Raw genomic sequence first — 25,809 nt, 5'->3', positions numbered from 1 at the left:
TCTCAATGCCCCTGTCTACCCGGCCTGCAACAGGTCGGGCACCACCAACACCCTCACACTGCTGGCGCCCATGGCCATCACCAGTCCCCACACCAGCACCTGGGCAGCTGCTTTCAAGGGGCAGGAAGGTGCTCAGTTCCGGCTGCCTCATCCTCTAGCAGGTAGCGGATATTTGCTGTTCTGATCGGGAATGGGCGGGATCCAGGACCCTCCACCCCACCCCATCGCCTGCCCCACCTGCCAACCCCCAAATTGTGCCCCAGTGCATCTTACCTTGAGAAGCTTGAACTCTCGAGAAGGTTTTTTTTACAATGTGTTTCCCTGGACAGAATGGCGAGAAACACAATGGGACTGGAAAGGTAAGACATGCATCTCACTTCTCGCCCGCCCCACCTGCTGGAAAACAATACCCCCCCCCCGATAATAAGGCCAAGGCCATATTTTGGGGGTTGAAAGAAAATAAGACCCTGTCTTATTTTCGGGGAAACACGGTATGTACTGCATTAAACACAGATGTAAATACAAGATTATGCCAAACCAATTTTGGAATGGAATGGAATAGAATAGCAGAGTTGGAAGGGACCTTGGAGGTCTTCTAGTCCAACCCCTAGCCGAGGCAGGAAACCCTATAACCGCATACGGAGCCCTCTCTGTGGGCATGCGAGCCATCATCCAGCTCAGCTCCACCCGCCAGCGAGCCAGCTGATTTTCGGGTCTGCCGTGCATATGGAAGACGCATGTGCATGCACGGGGATCGCGTGCAGGGGGCAGGAAGGGGGGTTCAACATGTCCCTCCCATGCTCCATTTTTGGTGCCAGAAGGCTTTAGGGAGGACCTCTGGAGACCAGGGAAGGCTGTTTTTGTCCCCAGAGGCTCAAGGAAAGCCTTTGGAGCCTGGGGAGGTGGAAAATTCCCCCTCTGCTGGGGGGGTTTCACGCACATATGCACGGGGGGGGGGTTGTGCACGCATATGCGGGGTCATGCACAGGGTGACAGCACGCGCATGCGTGGGGGGGCACATTGCATTGTGGGTGTAGGCATGTGTGTGCACAATTTTGGCACGCGATGACAAAAAGGTTATCCATCACTGTCCTATACCATTTCAGACAAATGGTTGTCTAAGCTCTTCTTAAAAATTTCCAGTGCTTTGTATTATAAAAAAATCAACAAGGGTATATTCCTGTAAGCAGAAGTTGAGCTTGACTTGGAGGACAGTGATCTTTACAACCTTTACAAAAAAGTGGCCAATGATTAGGTTTAGATATACATAATTAATGAAGAATCAGATGATTATTTAGTACTGAGGGAACTGATGGAATTGATCATCAAATTCACAGTTCAAGTAAAAGTGTACCATGCTAATTCATTTGAAACTATGGTGAACTTTCATGTAATACAAGCTATTTAAAGCCATTTGATAAATAATTTTAAAGTGAGCATGTAACTTTTAAAATAGCTTTGCATGAAATTAAACACTACTTTATAACAGTTTTATTTTTATCAATTTTTAAGACTTAAAACTTATAATTTGTCAAAATTCATTGTATAGATACCAGGTTTCACTGAAAATAAGATGAGGTCTTATTTTCTTTTGACCCCTGAAATAAGTGCTTGCCCTTATTTCCGGGGAAGTCTTATTATTTTTGAGGTGTAAGGGGCGGCGAGCATGGTCACCTCCTGGCTGCTGCCGTGTTGCAAAATTTTCAGGGAGGACTTATTTTCGGGAGAGGGCTTATTTTAGTGCATGCATGCAAAAGCCCAATTGAGCTTATTATCCAAGGAGGTCTTATTTTCAGGGAAACAGGGTATGTCAGCCTTACACATATCTTAATTGTCTACATATTTACACAATAAACTGAGGCTAATCCTGATCATATGTAAAAAGGGCTTTTATTAGCAAAAGTAATATAATGTAATACATTACATTACTTATTGCAATACAAATGTAATAAGCCAAATTAATGTTTACATCTTTTTATTTCTCATTCATAGGAAAATACAAACTACGAATAAACTAGACAAAGGTAAAGGTTTCCCTCACACATGATATCCTTACCCTATTTCTTCAGAAAAATGCTATTCTATTGTTACTTCTCAACCACATTTGCCCAGTGTTTTATCAGATTACATACAATATATGCTATAGTGCACTGCAAGATTAAAAAAAAGATGAACAGAAGAAAAATTATTCCTGTCAACTTTGCATGGAGGATCTTAAATCATATCCACAATCAATTATCACAACGTTATTTAAAAGGAATTACTAGGATAAACAATACATTCATTATTGTGGGCTGTAGATTTTTGCAAGTGTGATCTATCTTTAATATCTATTTTCATTAAATAAGAGGTGACTAGTATATCTTGTTGCTTATGATCTATGGTATTTATTTATTTTTATTTTATTTTCCATTTGTCAGGAATTCTTAAAATTGATTTTTCTTTAAGTTTTCTCTAGAAACCCAAGTAAGGACTACTAAGATTTCATCTACAGTGGACATAGAAACTGTACACACCCTTCTTAAAATGACAGGTTTTTGAGATGTAAAATAATCAGACTATGAAAAAAATTACTTCAATATTTTTCCTTTTTTATTGTAATATATAACTGAACAATTCAATTGATAAACTAAAATATTTTAGGGAGAAAAAAATAATGAAAAACTAGAAAGATGTGGCTGCATAAGTGTTCACATCCTTTTATAGATAAAGATCTGGCTTTATTCAGAATTAAACAATCACATTCAAACCAGGGATGAAATGCTCTGAAGTCTGCTACCTGTTTGCTTGGCGAGTGCACGTGCAAATGCACACCACAGGCGCTAAGAAGGCAGTTAAAAATGCTTTAAAAAGAAAAAAGGTTCTGACGATCATGTGGCACAGCTGATTGTCGTACAGCTGATTGACTGAACTTCTTTTTTACTTCTTTTTAAAGCAATTGTAACTACCGATTTGGGCAAACCAGCCCAAACGGGTAGCATGTCACCTGATTCAAACTGGGTCTGGTCTGGGGCGACGCTATGTATGCCCACAGAAAGGGCTCTAAGTGCCTCCTCTGGCACATGTGTTATAGGTTTCTTCACCACTGGCTTATATATCATATTAAAGATGGAAAAAAATCTGAAATCTTAGTCTGATTCCTTTACATCTCAAAAACCTGGCATTTTACTGGGTTTACCAGGCATTCCACCATTAATATAACATATTAAGCTGCAGACTTTCTACTACTGTAATTCTTATATTGGTATTTAATTTGTATAATTTACTACATTAAAATACGTTGTGGATTTTTGTCCATGTTTTGTAGAACAGGAAATAAAGGCAACAAGGAATAGATTTGGAAAACAATTGTGTTTGATGTTCACAAAGAATAGAAAAATATGTTTTGGACATACGACAACTGTACAAAAACAAATGACAACAGAAGCAGCTAAGGCAGAAAGCAGTGGCTGTATATGGGAAACAAAGTTTAAGAAACCAGGTTAAAGGAAAGCAGAAGGTTGAGACATTTTAGAACAAATGGCTGAAGGAGAAAACAATAAAAAATATGGAATACGAAGTAAAAATACATATAGATTTGCTTGCTAAAAGCACGCAGAAACGGGTAGATCTTGACTTATGACTGGATGCTTAACAACCATTCAAAGTTATGATAGACCCCTTCCCAAAAAGGTACTTCAAATCAGGTTCCAAAGTTTCAGCAGCCCCCCCTCCCCACATTTATGCCCATTTCTTCTGTCCTGTGGTCATATGACTGTGATTTATGACATTTTTGCCAAAAACTAGCATTTACTTCAATGGGTTCACTTAACAACCGCAGATTCACTAAACAAGGATGGTAATTAGGTTAATGACCATAGCAAAAAGAGGTTGTAAAATTAGGCCTGTTACGGTTTTAAGTCAAGGATTATCTGTACAACAGAAAACAGCAGTAGTAATAAAAGCTTCAGGTAAGACGGCAGAAGAAACTAAATGACTGCTGTTAAGAAAGGGAAATGCCAGGAAAAAAGACAAAAACTGGAATCCGGGGCATTAGATTTGGCTGAAGATCCCCTGGGAGCTGACGTAGCCCCTCTGGAGTCAGAATCCTCCAACCTCTTCTGTCTGGAGGAAGGGTCAGCAGGGCTGCTGCTTTCAGGCCTCGAGCGCTCCACCATTTTGAATTATGGCTCGGACCATTGCTGCTAGCTGAACTCCCACGCTAGCCTTAATTTCAATCTGGGATAAATCCCAAGCCTGGGAAGACCCCCAAGGCTGAAGCTAGCTAGCCGGTCAGTAATAAGAGCAATCGACTGAACGAGTCGGGGGAAAATCAAATGACTCTCTGCGGGAACCAGTGGGAAGAAATTGGCAAAAGAAGTCAGATGCAGGGAAATCGCCAAGCCCAAAAGCCATGGAGTGGCTAGCAGCAAAAAATTACCACTCCTGCGAGGCAAGGATATCGGGAGTTGGCGTTCCTGCCGGCCAATTGGACAGGATCCGACCATGCGCCAATCACAGCAGTCAAAACAGTGAGTGCGGTCGCATTGTAACATGGTGGGGAGATGAAAGGAACCCCTCCACAATAAGCCTGCACTGCTAGAAACCTGTGCTGCTGTTTTGAAGAATCCAAGCAAGGAGAAAAGTTTTTTGTGTCTCTCCAGGCAAAGACTAAATTAAAAAACTGGGCTCAGCCAAGCGGAAGAGGGCGTGGCCAAAGCTTTTACAACTCAGTCTCTGGCCAAATAGACAGAAGTTAACCCATGCTTGGATTCTTCAAGCAGCGCACATGTGAACAGTCAAGTACAGTAGTTTTTGAGAATACAGAACATAGTACAAAATAGGAGCATATGAGTTTGAAGGAGAAAAAAAAAGATTCCTTGTAAAGAGAAGCATTATATTTAATACTAAAAGAAATTATTTCTCCAGATAATGTCAAGCAATCACATTAAGTATAAATGAAAGAAAAAGGTCAAATTGGTAAAATAAGTTGATGACATTGAATAAGAAAAAAACATCACATAATTTAAAGGAGATTTAAAAAGTGCAAGATTGGTTGAATCGGTCCTAAAGCCTACTCTAGTAAAATATCATTTTTCCTAATTTTTCCCATGAGACTGAAAAAGTAATTTTTATAATTTCACAATGGACAATACCATTTCAGGTATTTCCAATTTCACTTGGAAAAATGAATATGAGGAGAATTTCAACAGGGAGAAAAGGAAATTAGGAAATCTAAACAAGAATCAACTATTAAGGGTGATGGTTGTGTAAAATTGGAAGCAAAAAAAAAAGAAAAGAAAAGAAAAGAAAAAGCAACAGCTATATACACAAATAGCTAGTAGGGAATAAAATTGTGATAGCTGACTGTTTACCAAGACAGGATATATACAAAGAATGTATTCCATTTTTCTTAAATCTTATATCCTACAAAGAAAACAGAGGTAAGCTTTCATTATAAATATGTAATGAAATTGTAGACTATTATTATAGCTGTTCTTGTAAGACAGAGGTAGAATGTTGAGTCAGTTTGAAGAGTGGGGGAGAAAAGACAGAAGAGATGACAACCAGAAGAGAAATAACTGGTATATATAAAAGGAATGGAAATATTGACATCCTTTGTGACAATCATTATATAGTTCAGTAATTCTGTTGTATAGTTAAGATATTTTGTTGATGCATCTTTAAAGATAAAGAATCATTTGGAATTGGGTGGCACCAAAATCAAATCAAATAAATATGTTTCCAACACTGTCTGATAATACATTGCAACCATTACATAAAATACAGTTGGCCCCACCCTGACCATGTTAAAAAAGTCTTGCAAACGTAGCTCTTCTGCCAGGCTTTGATAGTCGGTTTTGAATTTTTCAGTAATTGTTTTTTTTTCTTTTGGCATTTTAGTTTTTAATTGTACTTTATTTACTCTATAGCATCAAAATTTATTGTTGAGTGACTATGTACATTTTAAAATAAATATTCATAATTAATTAATGTTGTATGGCTGTCAGGAGTCTTTATAAAATTTAATGGCCTTTTAAATTTGACAAAGGAAATTTATATAGACTTCATTTCTGAAAAATGAGTCAGAAGCAGCATTCAGTCTTGTGTCTGTTTCTAAGTTATCAGATAGAAAAGAGCCTATAAGAAAGGAGATAACCTTGGGATTTTTAGGTTGGTATTATCATTTTTGGGTGGTGTTAGCAAGTAGGAAATACAATTATTTATCCTCCAAATAAATCGAGAATGAATTATGCAACTGTTGATCAAATAAACCAAGTTTTTCCACACCTGCTGAATTACCAGTTCAGTTCAGTTAAATATGCATAAATAAAAAATGGCAGGCAGAATTCAATGAACTTTTAAAAATGAAACTCTACTATACCCTCCCAATCTGTTCTAAATTTCTGGATTTGGAAGATATGACAGGAGCTCTAAGAAGAAAAAGAATAAAGCTCTGTTACCCAAACTGATTTCTGCATGCATAAAGTTGGACTCAACTCAACATTTAATTCATAATAACCTTTATTTATTATATGGACAACTTGCATGCTGCCTATTCATAATGCTTGTAAGGGTATTAAATCCATACAGTCATTCAGAAATATTAAAATTTGTCTTTCATGATAAAAAGGACTTCTCTTATGACCTCTTGTAGATGTTCACTTTCCTAAGAGATACCAATCATGCATTTACCAAAACACCTTTCTCTTAGACTAGAATATTCTAAGGGAAATTTTGTGTTGGTATTTTATAAAATGAAACACACACATGCATTCATTACCTATCATACTGCAATCAAGGAAGTTAAAGGAAATATCCAAAGTTCCCAGGTGACATTTGAAATATTATAATATTGATTTTCCTGACCATTAATATTAAGACTCTGGCAAGCATATCATTGACTAAATCCACTCAGAGCATACCTATTTGGGAATCGATTAGATTAATTTCAGTATGGCTTCAGTATTCAGTATGTGTATGGATGTAGTATGTCTACATATGCCTACACACACACACCAATACACAACTGTACAATTAAGCTGAGGGAAGGGGAACAGCAGCATCCCAATTCTAGAACTTGTTGAACCAGCATGTAACTACTGAAGACAAAGCATTAATTGTGCTCAGAACAACATTTTATTTCATTCATTTATCTAACTTGTTAAGGCCACCCAATTGTAAAAGGACTCTGAGCAGTCTACAAAATATCAAATATATAATTGAAACCCAATTAAAAAACAACATAATGAAACACAACTGCCTGGACAAAATAATAATTTTAAAATCTCAACAAGGGCTCAACAAGCATCCTAATCTCAAGCTTTGGAGCAATATTCAATAAATTTAGAAAATGCTACAGAAAGATTAATGTAGTTTCAAATATGTTTAAATAATAGATCACTAAAACAATATTTACTTCAAGATATAGTACAATAAATAAAATACATTTATGATCTCCAGCAGTACTTCTGCACTAACACAAGTCTTCATAAAAGAGATGAGTCCACATTTTTGTGTACAAGTTGCACAATGGAAGTATGTTCTTAGTATGAAAGGAGAAGCAGTTTAACAGTCAATCCAATAATTAAGTGGCTTAAAAAAAAAAAAGAACGCTGAAGCTTTTATTACAGTACATGAATATATTGGTGACATTTGGCTGGATCATTCCTATGGAAATGCAGAACAGGAAAAGAGGCTGTTGCCAAGAAAACATCATAGATATTTTCATGCAGACACCAAAAGTCCAACTTGATCAGAAGGAAAATTCACCTTAGCAGAAAGAAGATACTTACCATATTACATCTTAATCTCACCCTCTCTTTTCAATTCCATGGAATTTCTAAGGAACAATTTGTAATTGCACTCACACAATAACTTTGATTGATGCATATTAAAAGCCTTAGCTGCCCTTTACATACTTACAACGTATACCAAAATATTTTAAAATGTACTTATAAATACCCAAAGTAAAAAATAAATAAATAAGTGAATTTTACTTTTAACAAAAAAACAAAACCTAGAAGTTCCAATTGAACAATTAAAACATTTGCTTTGGAAATCCAAGTAAAACTACCTCTTTGAAACGAATTCATAATTCATATAAATAGGTGTCTCTGCGAGGTAGTTGTGTTATATGTGATTTGCAAAAAGAACCTGCTTCATTAGATGCATAGTCAACAAAAGACTACGAAGCACGCAAGGGTTATGCTGCATCATAAAATCTATTAAGACATCTTCACACAAGACTAGCAGCAAGCAGTACAAAATATGCCTTCAGACAATCTAAACCCAAAATTTATGTTGTTAAGTGATACATTTGTTGAGTGGGTTTTGCCCCATTTTATGATCTTCCTTGCCACAGTTAAGTGAATCACTGCAGTTAAGTTAGTAACCCGGTTATTAAGGGAACCTGGCTTCCCCATTGCCACTGGCACAGCAGCGGTCATAAATAGAAACCAGTTGACAAGCACCTGAGTTTTGATCACATTATTTATGGGGATGTTGCGAAGATTGTAACTGGAAAATGGTCATCAGTCTTCATTTTTTTCAGTGCCATTGTAACTTTGAATGGTCACGAAATGAACTACTGTAAGTCGAGGATTACCCATATTGATATGTAAAATCAATGCACTTTATTAACATGCTTGCCTTGGCTTCTTTTAAAGAATTGTCTGTTTTGATACAGTCATTTGAAAAAATAAAAAGCTCCAGAGACAATCGCTGCAAGGCACAGTCTTGCAGAATAAAATCTTTGGTATACTTGGCAAGTAGCATAGGAAACTCATTAGGACTGCGAGCCAGGGCTCTGGCAGAATAATTCTTTTAGTGGCGCTTTGTGATATCGAGGTCATCTTCTCCCCAATCCCACCAGGTTAAGTCATTGACCTATCAATCAATGCAGCAGGTATGGAATGTCATAGGCACCTCAGAAGTACCGTAGCAGAGAGAGGAACAGCGGTGTTCCCTAACCCTAACTCTCCCCCCCCGCCCCCAAAGCAGCCAGAGCTTTGAAGGTAAGAGCTTCACAAGACCTCGAGACCTGAGATAGTAATTTAGGAGAAACTTAGGGTCCCAAAGGCCAGACAGCCGACAGGGGGCGACATAGCACCATGTGGGAACGAGGCGCCGCAAAGCGGCGGTGCACCGTGCGGTGCGGGGTGGGGGGGGAGGGAGAAGCCCAACGAAGACGCGCAAAACTCTTTGCCAGGTCAAACTCCCCGCAGTGTTCAGCCCCGCCCCTCACGCGTCGACAGACTTAAGAGGCTGACGCTCAAGTAACACACACAGACAGACCGCACCGCCCCTAGCCTCCCACCCTCCCTCCCCGCGTCCCGGTTGTCCGTTACCATTATTACCCATCACGCCCAGCGCAGCGCCGCCATCCTGCCTCCGGTCAGCTCCCACGGGAACGAGGGCTGACCTCGCGAGAACTCCCTTCTCCCACCCTCCTTGAGCGCTAACATGGCAGAAGTGACGCGCACGTGTCCGTCGAGTCGCGGATACAACCAGCAGCCCCCGTAACGTGCTCGCCCGCGTACGGAGGAGTGGTCCGGGTCGAGGGGAGGGGAGGATGTTACCTTGACGTCACACGCAGGCAACCCCCTCCCGTTCCCTTTCGGATTCGAACAGGCGCGCGAGACGCGGCTTTCCCCCCCTCCCTCCTCCTCCCCTCCTCCGCACGCGCAGATTGCACGGGAATATAATCCTCCCGCCGCCGCCAGCTCTTCAGCGCTCCCCCCCCCTCCCAGCGCGCCCGTCCTGCAATGAAACCCCATCCGGGTCTTTTTGCTCCCCCCTCCCCGCGGCTCCTAAGAGAGAGGGAGGGAGGGGGGGGGCTGACCTGGTTGCTGTGAGACCGAAAGCAGATCCTGTCGGTGTCGAGGCGGACCTTTCTTTCTCTCCCTTCTCGGAGCCAGCCGACCGCGCCACGCCACGCGTCAGCCTTTGCCCCCCCCCCCCGAACTATAGCGCCAGCTGGGTTCCCCTCAGCAGCAGCAACGGCGGCGGCAGCAGCTCCTCTTCCGCTTCCTCCCCCCCATATTCCCTGCGCAGCCCGCTGAAGGGCGGGGGGCGCTCCCTGCAGCTCCGCCTGCTGGTTCACTGAGGAAGGTGACGGGGCCTCCCTGAAGAGGCCAGAGGGTTTGAGGAGGGACGGCGGGATGTGCTCCGCTCTCTCCTCGGAGAACAGCCGCGCTACAACCAACCGGCCTTCAGGGCGCTGCACGTCCGTTCTTTGCCCTGGCGGGGAGCGGAGGAACCGAAGGCCAGCTTTCTGCCGGCCAATTCTCGCTAAGTGAACCTCCCCCCGCTTTTTCTTTTGAGATTTATATACTGCTGTAAACCAGCGGGCCTTAAAAGAGCCTTTTCTACTGGCTGGGAATTATGGTCCTGGATGGCTTCAGATCGGGGAATCCTGACTTAATGACCATTTTTCACACTTACGACCTTTGCAGCACCTTTCCCCCCACGGTCATGTGATCAAAATTCAGCTACTTGGCAACTGGTTCATATTTATGAGGGGATCCTGGGGTCATGTGATCACCTTTTGTGATCTGACAAGCAAAGCCAATGGGGAAGGCAGATTCACTTAACAACCTGGTTACTAACTTAACAACTTCAGTGATTCACTTAACAACTCTGGCAAGAAAGGCTGTAAAATGGGGCAAAACTCATCTAACAAATGTCTCTTAACAGCAGAAATTTTGGGCTCAATTGTCATAAGTCGAGGACTAGCTGTACAGATGTTATTGTGGTTCTTTCGGTGTAGCGTTTAATATAAATATTGAAATATATGAATATTTATCTCTGCAAGCTAATATCATAATTAATTATATTGGGATACAAGGATATAAACTTTGTAAAAAAGAAACCAGTATTCAACTGCTTTTGATTCCAAGTGCAATTTGGCAAGTTTGAATACATAGTAATGTCTTTTGAATTGGGTAATTGTCCCATAGTCTTCTCCAGATTCATGAAATAAATCATTTCTGATATTTTATTTATCACATTTAGAAACTTCCCATTTTCCTCACAGAATGAATCTGCAAAGTGTACATGGAAGGCATAAAAACATAACATCTATATATAAATATTTTCATGCAAAATTTTCAAATTTTGAACTTCATATTTTGATAAATATGTAGTTGTGTACTTGGATTTTAGAAGATCCTTTTTTGCCCAAGAGTTGTATGTTTTAGAGACAAGCTTTTTGCCTAAGGTGAAAAATGACTTTCCTATCCCTCTTTTTACTATACATCATGTAACATCTCTACTTCTTTGCTCCGAGTGTTTTATGGAAGGTGTACTATATAGCATTTTAATACTTTATATAAAAATGGAACATTGTATAACTGCTTAAATAGGTTTTTTTTTGGTGGGGTTAGCAGTTGTTGCAATGTAGATATATTGTAATACAATTCTTCTCAGTCATAGTCAACATGAGCAAAATATTTTTGAGTTGTATTCCAGCACATATGAAAAGATCTGTTGGAGAAGACTGAGTTACAGTTTCAGCCTATAAGAAACAAAACCCAACATTAACTTTTCACATCCTCAAAATGCATCAGATGTAGCATGCAGTACTTTCATCTTCTTGCATGAACAGTGAATAAAATATTAAAAAGTGCACATAATTCTACAGTAAATACTTTCCTTCCAAGCTTTATATATCCTTACAGTCTACCGGTACTTCTTGCCTATTAAAAATTCATGTTATATAATATTGATGTTTGAGTTATATTTACTGAGCTACACACTTGAATCTATATATGAATAGATTGAATAGAATTTACTGAACTCAGCAAGGCTTCCAAGTGAATTCAAGGAAAGCATTCTGACATGCGAACTCTACAAAGGAAAATTATGCAAAAAGGGCTGCGTTGGTTAATTATTTTTAGTTACAAGCCATCTGTTTGTGAAACTCCAATCTTTTACTTCATAGAGAATGTCTGCCCAAGTATTGCCTTCTTGGAAACTTCCAAAAATAAACAAATAATTTTTTAGAATCATAGTATGTTGGAAGGCAATTTAGATATACCTGTTCTAGGAATTCCATGTTACAGCGTCTCTGAAAGATGGTAATTCTGCCTGTCTTTAAATAACTAGCAAAAAAATAAAAGATTCCACTCCTCCTAATAATTCCTAATAATGTAATAGGCAGCATATTACATTATTAGGAATTTTCTTCTGATGTCCAACCAGTATTTTAAGTTACCTTGTAACTTAAAAGCCCTTGGATTATCCAGACCTATTTCAGTTGGTTTCAGACCAGGGTGTAGTATGGAGATCACTTTGATTGTATCTGTCAAGCTGGGACAGGTTAGTGCATCCACCCTTGTGTGCCTTGCTTTTCTTCTTCAAAACACTGCAGTTAAAATGGAGTTCCAACAAAGGAGACATTTCTCAGAGAGAGAAGTCTACTTGTAGAAGTATGCAAGAATTTGGAATACTTTTAAAAAACATAATCCATCACATCTGGTTAGATCAACTAGATCCATTTTTTCCTCCTATTTCAGTCTTCACCAAACAAATTATTATAAATGCAGTATTACTTAAACCTGGATATGATTGTCCATATTCATTCCTTCTACTAAAACAAACCAAACAATTTTTCCCCTCTTCAATCATTAGAACCCCCATAATGATTGGGGGCAGGGAGGAAAGCACTAGATCTGCTCTATTGGATTTGATTGCTGCAGATAAAAGCTTCAAAGTGATTCCTTTTTCTATAACTAATGGATAGTTGCTTCATAATGGCCAATTATATATTCTTTCAAGAAGGGGTATTGCAATTCTGCTATGAGAATAAAACTGGGTATGGGAGATTGTTTAAAACATCAGGTGTGTAGCAAGTTCTGGTGGCTGAGGGGAAAAGCAGATGACAACCATATTTCATCCTAACAAGTTTTTTGATAGGCAGACTGTATGACTGGCTGACTTACCTTGTGCACTTCCTTCATTGCTAGGATCTTTAGATTCAGTTTAGCTGATTTTAGTTCTTTCTCCTTGGCTCTGGCAATATAATGTGGGGCATCCAAAACTGAATCTGACATCAGTTATAGTTATCTGTATAAGTTGATACATTCTCAGTATATGGTGATACTACTTTGAGCTGATTGAGGCCCAAATTGCCACTTCCTAATTAATGTAACAGTATCTTCTGGGATAGTTTATGAAGATGCTTAAAGTCACAAACTCAAATTTTTGTTCCCTTGCATCTGGGGCTCTTGGGGTGGAATGATTTGGAAACCAGGACTGGGACAGAGTGCTTCTATCTATTCCATTTGTCTCTAAGGTAGATGAAACTTGTCAAAGTGGGAAAGCAGTATTCTGTTCTTCAAAGGTTCTGACCACTTCTGATCAGGTCAGAAAAAAATCAGAGTAGTTGAAAATCTCATTTTTAAAAATGACAGAATCTCATTTTAAAATCTGTTCATGCTTTTGAAGCCAGTACTAAGATGAAATCATTTGTAAAACCCACTGTAACGGGTTTCAATTTTTTTCTGATCTATTATTTGAAAAGCAGGAAGAGAAGATGTTGCTATGGGAACCAGGACATCTTGCTTTGATATAGCATATTATGAAAAAGATACCTAGAATGAAATTAAATTTTGCATGTGTATCTATATATATGCTGCATTGTTCAACAAAACCATATTTCCTGCAGGATTTTGCTTACTATTCTGAACTCTGACTGGAGGGAGGGAGAGAAGGAAGAAAGGAAGGAAGTTAGTTGAATATGTGAGTCCACATTATTTATTATAAGACTCCTAGTTCTTTAAGTAAAAGGTTTTGGTGAAATATTGTATGCATCAAAATCTTTGTTGAAATGTAGATGCAAAATGCTATCTATAGTACATCGTATTTATACCTTTGTTTTGAAGATATCCTTAATATTGCCAATTAACAAAATATATGACATTAATAAATCTCCTACCTTTTACATAGAACATCCAAAATGTTTTCCAGGATAGGCTTAGGCTAGGAATTTTAAGACAAAAACCCTTTGCTGTTTGGTGAATAGTGCATTTCAGGAACTGATTAGGAACAGATTCCAACTTTTTCTTCTGGTCCTTTCAGTAGCATTACTACCATGGATTATTGTATCTTTCTGAGGCAGTGAGCCAATAGGGGATTTTGCTAGAGTAGCTTGGAAAAAGTACTTGTGTAATTATTCTACTGTAATCTTTTTTTTTAAACAAAATTTTATTGGTTTGTAAAAAAATAAACAAGGAAAAGGGTGGTGGAATAGGTTACAAATTTTGGCAGTTACAGTATGCAGGAAGTGCCCCCCCCCATTCTCATACTTTTCATTTATTAATACATTAGATTATTACTAGTTAGTGGTATTTTGTCAGCATATAAACTTTTATCTTCAAATAGTTTCAATCATTTTACATCAAACAGATTTTCTTGTTCATTTTTGTGATCTGAGTTTTCTCGATGTTGCCCCTTCTCCCCCCTCCAGCAGAGCTCCGGCACCTCCCGTGTCCTGTATGTTCTGTGCAGTGTCATCAGATTTGTCTAAGAGGACTTTATTTTTTTCCATGAAGGCCTGAGCCTCTGTGGTTGTGTTGATTCTAACTCTCGTGTCCTCCCAGAATATTAGCATACCTTCTGGCATCAGCCATCGAAACCACACCCCTTTCTGGTATAATTTCTTCGCTAATAGCGAATAATTTTTTCTTTTATCTCTCACTTTCTTAGGGATCTGTTTCAGAATGGCTATTTCTCTATCTTGGTATTTTAATACTTGCCCCCTTTGTGCACTCAGAATCTCCTCTCTTGTGGTCTTTCTGAGAAATTTAATATGTACCTCCCTTGGAACATTGTGTGTTCTGGCATATGCTGAGTTTACTCTATAAACCAGGTCCATGTCCCATCCCATCTGTTGTTTGTCTTTTTTAATGTATTCAGCCAATAAGTTTGTCATAATGTCCCTTAGATCTTCATCATCAGCCTCAACCACATTTTGAAATCTAAGGAAAAAGGACATTCTTTCAAATTCCTTTTTTATCTGGTGGTTCTCAAGCTCTTGGTTCCCTTTCTGCACTCCCCTCACCTCCCCCCTCATCTCAGCCGTCCCCTCCTCCAAAAGATCCAGTCTCTGTGAGTTATTAATCGCCCGGTCTTGGTTCTCTCTAAGCTGCTAATTCATCTCCTTTAGTTGGTTTTTTAAATCCTCCTGCCCCTTTAAGAGTTGTTGGAACATCTGCTGAAAGTCCACCTCAGAAGGCTTGGGCTGGAGCAAAGAAGTTAAAGTCTGTTGTCCACTGGGGCTGGATGCTGAAGATGTTGGGGTGGAGACAGCAAATCCTGGCTTCCCCGGGGGTGGTCTTTTGGGTGGCATTGTAATAGGCAAAGAGATAACAATGTCAGTACAGAGAGGAAACAATTAGGGAGGAAAACTGCCAAGTGAGGTTACGAGGCAGGGAGTTCAAGCAGATAGGAACCTTTTCTGGATTCAGCTCCTGGCAATAAAGCAATAAAGTCCTTTGTTCCAAGCAGAGTAAAATGTAGCAAGAGATTTATCTGAGTGTCACGGAGACAAAGACAAGATGCCTGAAGCTTCTATGGGTGGAGTCAAGTTTCAGTGTCTATGAAGACGACGGAAGTGTGCCATCTTGCCCTGCCAGCTCTGGGATCAGAAGGCAAAGACCAAAAGTTTTCAAAGTTTTCAGATCATCACCTCATTTACACAATTGCAGTCCAAAATCTGCCTTTGCTATGAGTGTGATTTCGTTGCATAGCTCCCCCCTTCCTCCTCCTCTGGGGGCAGAGAGCAAAACCATTTAAAGCCGCCTGTCCAAGGGGGGGGAAATCCCCCTCCCTCCAATCACACTTCTCCAAATCAAGTTGAAAGTTAATTCTAAAGAGCTGGCAATTTTTTTTCCTTCAGTCGAACAAGGGAACGGGGGGAAGTTTCCACCTCACCGCACAGCAGCTGCGTCCTTCAAATCTTGCTTTCTTCCAGCTGCCTCATCGCGAAGACGCCGCGGCGCCTCCCGTGCCTAGGGCGATGCGGGGAGCCCCCCGGCCTCCGCCAACATAGGGGGTCCCCCGCTATGCCGCCCCCTCGGCAGGAGCCCCTCCAGGGCGTCCTGTGCTCCCCAGATCAGTGGGGAGCCCACCAGGAGTGCGCGGGGCGAGCAAAGCTTGCCCGTCGCGATCCGCAGTCGGAACCGGAAGTCTACTGTAATCTTAATCTGGTTGAGTAAACACAGAAGAGCCTGGCCTCATTAAATCTTGATTTTTCTCCATTATCTGTTTAAACATCTTAAATGAAACCATTAGACAGTCTAGGCATGGCTTCCTTTATGGTGATAATACTGTGTTTCTCACACCTTTTGGGAAGTCTTGCTAGGCTAACTATTTCATTTTCTAAACTGGTTAAGCTGCTTGATTGTAGGAACACTAGTGTAATGCATCTAAATTTCAGCAAAGTGTTTTTCAAAGTATTCCATGATATTCTACTTGGTAAACCAGGGAAGAGTGGTTGATTGGCAAGAAAATCAAATGGATATATAGCTGGTTTGAAAATAATATTCAGTATCTGCATTAAGTTTCTCATCAAACCAACAGGGTACGTCATATGGGTGATGTCAAAAAAGCAGTGGGAATAGGAGCACGTTCCAACTTCCTGATGGCTTCCCCATTGAGTTTCCTTGTGGGAAGCTGGCAGGAAGTATTATAAATCCTTCCTTCCTTCCTCCTTTCTTAATAAAGCATTTATCAGGCCCAGTCCAAGAACATAAAACAATCCAGCCAAAGTCCATTTATTTGTTCACACTAAAAGGACAGAATCTTGCCAGACTGAACCTTTACTACTCTTACCCTAATGGATATACCAAGAGATTCTAGGAGTGGCTATCTCTGATTCCTATCCAGTTGCGAGATGTTGTCTTCTGTTTTGCCCCTCCTTGGAATGAACTCCCTCTTGGGAAACTGCCGCTTCACTGTAGTCCACCGTACCACCTCCACCTTCGTAGGCACAGTCCATTGCAGAGTATCCCCAATATCCATTCTCAGCAATGGATTTACATTGTGGAAAAGTGATTAGTTTTAAGATATTGAAAGCCGAGGCTGTATTTGTTTGCTTGCACCCAAAGCACAGACCTGATGAAAGTAGGTCTCCAAAGTATTACTAATGTTGCTTGCCAAAATTGTATATACTTAAGAACAAATGATTGCATTTGCATCATGTGAAACCTGTTTAGAAATATGACCAATTATGGCAAGATATATACAGCAAAGATTGTTTTGCCACAAAAAATCAACATTACAACATTATAGAATTTTTAATCTTCCCATTCAAACTGATTGTATTTATCTATGTTTAAAACATGAGTGTCTATGGAATGGAGAGAGAGGGATGAAAGGACAGAGTTTTTTCTTACCTTTTGTAATTTCTGAAATAAAGTTTATATGTGAACGTGTAACATTGGTTCCTATCAGGGATGAATAGTATTGCTGTAACAGTAAGGGTCCTGAGCTAATCTTACAGTATTTTTACTGGCTATGCATCTCAGCTTCTAATAGTACAAGTTAATAGTTTAAATTGAAAAATAATATTAGATCTGGTAAACTTTATATGATTCACTCTATTTTTCCTATAACTATTTGCAAATGAAAGCATTCCTTTTCATGCACAAGGTCAATTTAACAAAGCATTTTTTTCTTTTTCTGATTTTACACCTTATGAACAATTTCTATACAAGGGTGATTTTTCTTTTCAAAGGGTTTTCCAGTCAAAATGAATCTTGTCTTCCATTTTTTTATTTCCCTGAAGTTCAGTGGGATGAATCTTTGATATATATCTTTATTTGATTTGAAGTTCAAACACTTTATACAATTTTAAAAATGACTTTATTAAACTAGCATTTTATAATATTGTCTATACCGTGGCAATATTCAGGAAGAAAAAATCATTTGGATGACATTCAACATTTCAATATGAATAATCTAGAATGTTTTGCAATCTTGTTGAATGCATTCAATTCAACATCTGACATCATATATCATGCCAATGAGCACTGCATTACTATAAATTTTCTCCATGTAGAACTATTAATTCATTGATTTAAAAAAAGATTATAAATGTCCTAAATTGCATGAGCAATTAATTCATGCTTTTCATGCTCTTAAAATCAAATATTCCTAGAGATTATAGATCTGTTCAGTAACATATGTTATTGAGGATAATTTATATACAGCAAAAATATTAGAGAATTTAAACAGTACATAGATTATTTATATTTGAAGACTGAAACAGTGATTCATCTGAATTGTTTACATATCTGATACACACAAAGAAAACATTACTATTCCTGAGTTTTCATACAACATTTATTATTTCTATTTTCTTAATTGCTAATGCCACCTTCCCATCAAATGATGTTCAATAACCTTGACAACTTGTCTTGATAAAACTTGAATGAAGACAGCTTGGTAATTTATAGTTATAGTGAAAAGACCAATTACATTTATAATGCATACATTTTTATATATATACAATGATGTAGAATAACATCACAATTCCAAAGTCTCTGAAAAGTTCTAATATTTATAATGTCTATATTAGAGGTTTCAATCTCAGTTCACTTCTTGATTATGGTCACTGACCAATATGTGTTTCAATTCACTTTCCATAGATAAAATGCCTACCATTCTGTCATTTCACAGAAAAAAATAAAGATAAAAATAGCAACTTGAACAATCTTGGGAATGTATGTTGCTCAGTGGAAGCTATGTTGTAAGAATTCATTCCTTGATTTGATGACTACAGTCTATGTGTTTCTAATTCTACTTTATCTTCAGTCTGTAATGATTCAGATTCAGATTGAGCAACAGGTGGTCGCAGTATGATTTCTGGGCCTCCTCCATAGATTGACTGTAGAAAATTCCATGTTTCTTCGGAAATCTGTCCAGAATCAGCTCCTAAAAAACACGCATTTCCATAAATTTTACCTGACATTTTAAAACATTAAATCTGGAAAGCACTTATAAATAACTTAATATAAAAAACTCAGGTTTAAGAAGTTTAGTATTATCTGAATTGGTCTGTGAGTGATGTGATATGGATGATACAAGTCAAGCTATTATCTACAGTTTGATGTTATTTTTCTTGTAAGTTATTAAGTAAAGGAGATTTATAAAGAATCTTGAAGTGACATAATTTCTTTCACAAATTTTACATTTTAAAATACCTGTTCACAGATTTTCAAAGTTTAATTTTTGCACCATAAAGGTAGAAATGTCCATTATTTTTAAACAAAAAAACATTGTATGCTTAGAAAATCACTATAGTGAGATGACAAAGCCATTTCTCTACAAGTCACATTGAACTACATATAGACTTTTAGAGACAAATTCAGTTCCTTTTTAAGAGCAATAACAAATGTTAAATACAAGATTTTTGTCACATACATGCTTCAAGTACTATTCCTATTCAGTAGTTAATACAACTAGATTACAACAGACGCCTGTTGACGCAGCAGTATTTAAAGACATTTTAATTATAGTTGAAGGCTAGAGAATAATGTGTGTAATTTCTTCTTATTTCTACATTATGTGAAGTGGGATATAGTGAATATGTTAATTTGAGCTAAGTGGAGCATCCTCTATATTCTATACTTTTGAGAATAGAAGGGGCTTATTTGTTTATGGAATTGTTAATCACATAGGAAAAACGTACAGATCATACACAAAACAATCATAAATGAACATTGACCACTGGTAGATTTGCATGCAGAGAACTATTATCAGTGTATTCATACCTTGTTTTAGAACGAGCGAACCACATTTACTGACACCAATTTTGGTATTGTCAATGGGACCTGGTGGATCTAATGAAATAAAGTATGTTACAATGTAAGCTAATAATACTATTCAAACAAACAAAAGCCCCAAAGAAAATTCCTCTCATATTTTATAAATTATTTTAAAACTCCATATAATAAAATGTAGCAAAATACACATTTCAATCTGTGGTGCACAATTTGAAACAGCTGCATACAAGTTTGAAAAATGTTGTTTGTAATTGAAAGAAACCCACCCATTAAACCATTTATCAAGGCTCCCAAAACTGCAGATCCAATAGGACTATTTATCTACATGCATGTTCTCTTATTAGGTGGTGTTCCATTTTATTCAATGTGCAGAATTCATTGCACTGCCCTATGATTTTAATGCAGTTATTTACTACCTAATTAAAACCATGTGATATTTATATAGCATGTTCTTGCAGTCTCTTTGAATTACAAAAGTACTCACCGTTGTCCTTGCCCTTCACAAACACTTCCCATTCTCTGAACCATTGCATACTGATGCAATAGAATATAGATGGAGACTCCTCCTCTTGGAATGCTCTGTTCAACTAAGGGACAGAAAGAAAATTCTAAAAGCAGATGTGAACAAGCCTAACATAGCTGCTTTAGATTCACTGTTACTGTCCTCAAAACTCTCCAAAATTACAAGTGCATATTCACAAATTAAAGTTGGATAATGTTATTATTATTATTTTAAAAAAGAAAAGTTATTGACATGAATAAAACAAAAACACATATCTACATAGTGTCTGCTAATGTATCCATATACTTCTAAACCTCATTATTCCTGTAACCTTCAACTGAGTGAAACAGTGCATCATAAGGCGACAAATTTTGAACTAAAGTACCTCAAGTAGGCTAACTTACAGAATGCACCCCAAATCCAGCGGCCACGCCGTCCAAGGAATTGAAATTTTGCAAATTGTATAAAATATTTTATGATATAACAATCATACAACAGTTTATGGCAAAATACAGAATGTCATAAAATATTTCCTGTGTTGATGTTTAACTGTGCTATATAGTTCAACATAGGCTATTTTTTTAGGCAAATAACATTTCTGAACGTAACTCAACTTTTCCAGTGAAGGCAGTACATTAGTTCTGTCAATGTTGAAGGCATTGAGGAACCTTTTAAGGAAATGTTTCTGGAAGGATGACCCAGCTAGTCATTGGTTGTCAATTATACTACTAAACCTCTATGTGTAATCCTTAACTGGGCGAAACAGTGCATCATAGAGCAACAGTTCTTTAATCAAAGTAATTCAAATGGCCTAACTTAAAAATGTGTCTAAAATCTCCTGTGGAACTGAAATTAGCAAATTTTGAGAAACATTTTATGGCATACAAATTATCATAAAACATTTTGTAACATGATACATTCCCTGTGTTCAACTCCTGATGCTTGACTACTATGCAATTCTACATGGGCTACTTTCAAGGCAGATACCTCTCTGAATATCTCCTGAATTTTAAAGAAGGAAATAATTTCTGAAATAATGACTCAATGGTCAAAGATTATCTATTTATTATTAAAACTTAGGGTATACAATGTTGCTTAAAAGTTCATTAATCCTTTTGAATTTCTGTATAAATATGACATAAAATCTATTTTAACACAAGTCCTAAAATTAAGAGAATAAAGAGAAATACATTCAAAAGGGTTCACAAACTTTTAAGTAACACTGTCTGTATAAGCTGTAATAATATTCATTATGCTTAGAAAGCATATCATTGAAAACAAATGGATATTATATATACATTTTTAAAAAATCCCAGCTCCTGAAAATTTCATATTGTGGCTTTTTACACATCCTGTGTAATGCTTCGTCCTGTAATAATCATTTCCTTTTCAGTCAGAAGTTGTTCTTCACAGATTGTAAATCAAATTTTCTATGATTTTTTTCTCAGTTCTGAAATTCTCTATTATGACATGCCAGAATGGATGCTAAGAAAATATGAAAATTTACATTTCTTTTAGCAAAAATAATTATGAATTATTTTGAATAATTTCAAAATATTAAGCTTAGTTTGGATGTGTACTTTTTTTCTATTTGCAATGGAACTTTGTCCTTTGATGGGTCCTACTAGTAGAAGAACTGAGATAATATATTTTATTTTCCCTTTTAAAGCCCACATATCACCACATTGTTTTGAAGAAGCTCTCTATACCTCTTTGGGGACAATCAGACTCTTTGGGGACAAAGAAAATGTGTGAAATGAATACAAATGTTCTATATGTAGCTCACAATGTCTCAAGATGAAAGTTATTGATTTTAAATATTTCTAACTCAAACAAATACATAATTTAATAAAATAAAAAAACATATTTACCCGAATAAACATTTCCAGTTCTGTCTTCCGTCTTTTTTCTATTTTCTCTGTTTCCATTTGACAGGTATAACATACATACAGATGATTAACTGCTGGTCCTCCACCATACCTGTGATAATAAATTATTAAATAAATACCCATGTATTATATTTTATAGACTCAAACACTATATTTAGAAAGCAACATTTTTTGTTCACATTTTTTAAAATTTTTAATAGAAATAAGCCACACATATCTGAATTAGTTGCGCATGGTATATCTATTATTCCCAAACTAGTACTGATATATCAAAACGTGAACGTCTTTTTTTTACATTTTAGAAATAACGGTGGTTCTACTGTTTACTTTTACCAGATCATATATAAAACAGTATTGTTTGTTTTTATTCTGCTTTCTAATATATATTTTATTGTATTGCTTCTTTGTTGCTTGATATAATAGAATCTTTGATTTGTTATACATATTTTGACTAAAAATGTTTGAAACATAATACATGATTTTATAGTTATTTTTTGTCCTACTCACTGAAATGAAATAATTGCAATGTAAAATTTTTGCTGACATACTATTTTTCTGCTATGGTAAATCTGTAAACTTTTTAAAAGAATTCAGAAAATCCAAGACAATCATATTGTAGTATTAAAAAAAATCAATTTAGAATTGTTACTTTCACAATATACCACTTTTATCCTCTTCAGAAAACAGTTTATCACCTTTCCCTCTGTGCACATTGACATTTATATATGGGATTTAGACCAATCCTCAACATACTTAACTCAGAATTGCATTTGTTTAGTAGGGTTTATTCTTGGGAAAATGTGCGTGACAGTATCTGCTTAATTATAACCACATTTGTTTGAAATCTGTCAGCAAGAAAAAATATTTAATTCTTTAAAATAAGTATCATATTAAGTCCCTACTTTGTAATGCCTGCTTTATCTACACATAAATATTATATTATAACCCATTTTAGAGGACGCTATAGTACTTTTAAAATATTGCAAGAGTATGTATGTTTGAATTAGTGTCTATAAAGAATTGATTATGGAGAAGTACTATATTAAGGCAAAGACATCAAGTTTTCCCTCTAATGTACTAAAAGTTTCTGCTATTTCTGATTTTTAAAAGAAATTCTCCAAATGCAATTAAGTGATGCATTTTAAAGAAAACGTAGCCATGCAAAGATAGATCAGACCTTGAATTAAACTACAGTGGAGTAAATCTTACTGGGGACAGAAATGTTCTATTGAAAACAGCAGTACTAATGCAACCATAATACCTACTCACATAATTCTATTTAGAGATTGCTGTTTGAGCCAGTAGATGCATTTGTATTTAGAAACAAAGTGAAATTAATTGGTTTTCTCTTTTCCTAATCCTGAATCATCCTTGTCTCATGCCAGTTCACACACTATCAGATGGGTAGTAGAGGGGCATGCATGCGAGAGAATAAATGAAAACAGTATTTCTGCCTTCTGTTTATAGATGTTTTGCTAGGTTAAAGAGGCCTAGAAAAGTGCTAGCCCACCACAGGAGTCAGTAAAATGTTCTGTACTACATTATTTGCAGATTTTCCAATTAACTTCTCTTTGATAATGTTATTATTTCCTTGGCATAATAAAATCAGGCATCAAATGTAATTGTTTCACAATTAAAAGTTTACCTGCTGTACAAATTATCCCATATGTTCTGAGGAAGTATTACAACCAGATCTTCTATAAAAGAAGCTTTGTGTGGAGGAACTCCTATAGAAATAAAGTTTTAAAAAATTAAATATGATTTAGATAAAGGATTAGAAACATTGAAGTAAAGCAGTTTTTCAGCAGCAGTAAAAGCATGAAACATTTATGAAAGAAACAACTTCCTACTTTTATATTAAAGCTTCTGAGTTTCTACCCCAAAGATAGGTACAATCTAATTTGATCTTTCTACAGAACTAAACTGTAGCCCAACAAGTCATGAGTAGTAATTAAGGACATACATATTTTTTTACTTTCAAATAATAAGTTATCCAAAGTTTGTGTTTGTAATGAACCAGTGAACCAGTTAGCTTTACATTTGAAGAAATGGATTCTACGTAAGAAAAAATCAGGCTGTGATCTGGATAATCAAAAAACAAATTAACTGACTACAGAGTGAAATTCTCATTTAACTGAATAAAAAATCCAATTAAAAGATGTAAGGACAAAAATACATAGGATGGCAAAAACTCAAGTTACAGAAACATTAGGATTTATTGTTCCAAATAATAAGATGAAATGTTATATTCATAGGAGAATAATTTTATATGATTGCAGTCTCACCTCCATGTATGCAGAGAAAATCATTATTTGAAATAGGTCCTGGTTCAGCAAAAGTTCTGAATTTATTCAGCCATAAACGTGAAATATAAAATTGAAGGAGGCTTGGTTCCATAACATTAAGGCTTGACACTCTCTCTCTCTTTTTTTTAGCTTCTTCGTTACTTTTTCTTTTGAAAAGAGGCAATATTAACATTAGTTAATGTATGCTGTTTGAAATGAGTAGTGTTAACAGGTAATCTCTACATGTTGATGGGGGAAAGGACCTCATCCAGACTTTTGTTGAAATAAACTAAGAATCTTTTTTTAGATCTCTATTACTCTACATGACTAAAAATATTAACTTTAAGATAGTTAAACTCAATATGGCATACTATGTGCTAATTTTCAATTTTAAAAAGCAAGGTTACTTCAAATCTTGATATCTTCAAAATATTTGAGTTCATGATAAACTGAACTCAGAACTACTCTTTAGAACCAGAGAAAAAACATATTAATTCCTGCAAAGAAGCACTTTAAAAAAAGCCATATTGAGTTACAATTAAAGCTAATAAAGCCTCTAACAATTGGGAATAACTATCCTGTTTTTTTTCAACTGTTTGTTATGATTAATAGACTTGTATAAGTTTTTTTTTAAAAAAGCAAAAGAAAGAAGGAGAATGTTTTTGTAGATTCCCTCTATCTTTAAGTCTGTCATCAACTAGCCAGAGTAGAATTTTACAAGTTGTAAGACCAGAAGGAAGATTGGCAGCATTGTCTCCTTTTTCTTCCTGTGAGAGCATTGACTAAGCAAAACTCAACTCAAACAATACTTTAGCTGACAGTGACAACCTCTGCATCTCACCATTGTTTTGCAACTTCAAACTTGCTTTCTCACCTGTAGAAGAGAACATAAGCTTCTGCATTTTGGATAGTTGATTCTGTTACTTCTGTGACACTTTGATCATCAAACTCATACCATCGATTATTTAAATTATTTCGACAATAAGCTATATAATGCCCATCTAAATTAAAGAACAAAATTAAGATTTTGTTTTTGTTTTAAAATTGCAGGAAAAGTAGATTGGTACAGATTAATGTAATAACGTTTTTACATCAGCTGCATAATGATGTAACATACCATACATATAGCCTACGAAAACAGATTATATATACTCACTGATTGCAGTTCCATGGTGGCAAATGACAGACAAAAGGTCATAAACTGCTATTTGAGCAGGACTGTCTTTAGCAAGAAATGGTTGAAGATCAAGTCCTTCCAAAGGAAAGGACACATGAGTTCCAATTTTTGTGGAAAACATAAGATCGTGTCTGAATCTTTTGAGATGAATACATAAAATCTATGAAAAACAATCAACAGAATTATT

At 36.7% G+C, this 25,809-nt stretch overlaps 2 protein-coding genes across 7 annotated transcripts in view; both read right to left on the bottom strand.

Annotated features, from left to right (window-relative positions):
- The window catches only part of ZZZ3 (zinc finger ZZ-type containing 3), a 48,770-nt gene extending 38,809 nt beyond the window's left edge, over positions 1–9,961 (bottom strand). For 2 of the 5 annotated variants that reach the window (XM_081949004.1, XM_081949009.1), the window contains exon 1: positions 9,824–9,961. The gene's annotated coding sequence lies outside the window, so the exon portion shown is untranslated. Of the gene's footprint in view, positions 1–9,329; positions 9,490–9,560; positions 9,581–9,823 lie in introns of those variants that run through there. The other 3 variants (XM_081949008.1, XM_081949005.1, XM_081949006.1) reach the window with 3 other exon arrangements.
- A 7,815-nt stretch (positions 9,962–17,776) lies between these two features.
- USP33 (ubiquitin specific peptidase 33) overlaps positions 17,777–25,809 on the bottom strand; it is a 52,532-nt gene continuing 44,499 nt past the window's right edge. For both annotated transcript variants that reach the window (XM_081947410.1, XM_081947411.1), the window contains exons 16-23: positions 25,602–25,782; positions 25,320–25,446; positions 24,446–24,612; positions 23,806–23,887; positions 22,143–22,251; positions 20,254–20,356; positions 19,758–19,826; positions 17,777–18,918 (exon numbers count right to left, since the gene is read on the bottom strand). In XM_081947410.1, coding sequence (XP_081803536.1) covers positions 18,761–18,918; positions 19,758–19,826; positions 20,254–20,356; positions 22,143–22,251; positions 23,806–23,887; positions 24,446–24,612; positions 25,320–25,446; positions 25,602–25,782 — 996 coding nt within the window. In that variant the 3' untranslated portion in view covers positions 17,777–18,760. The remainder of the gene's footprint in view (positions 18,919–19,757; positions 19,827–20,253; positions 20,357–22,142; positions 22,252–23,805; positions 23,888–24,445; positions 24,613–25,319; positions 25,447–25,601; positions 25,783–25,809) is intronic.

The sequence above is a fragment of the Natrix helvetica genome (assembly GCF_964273705.1).
Source record: "Natrix helvetica genome assembly, chromosome: 3".
Taxonomy (NCBI): Eukaryota; Metazoa; Chordata; class Lepidosauria; order Squamata; family Natricidae; genus Natrix; species Natrix helvetica.
Note: the sequence above shows the minus strand (reverse complement) of the source record. Positions and strands in the feature narration are given on the sequence as shown.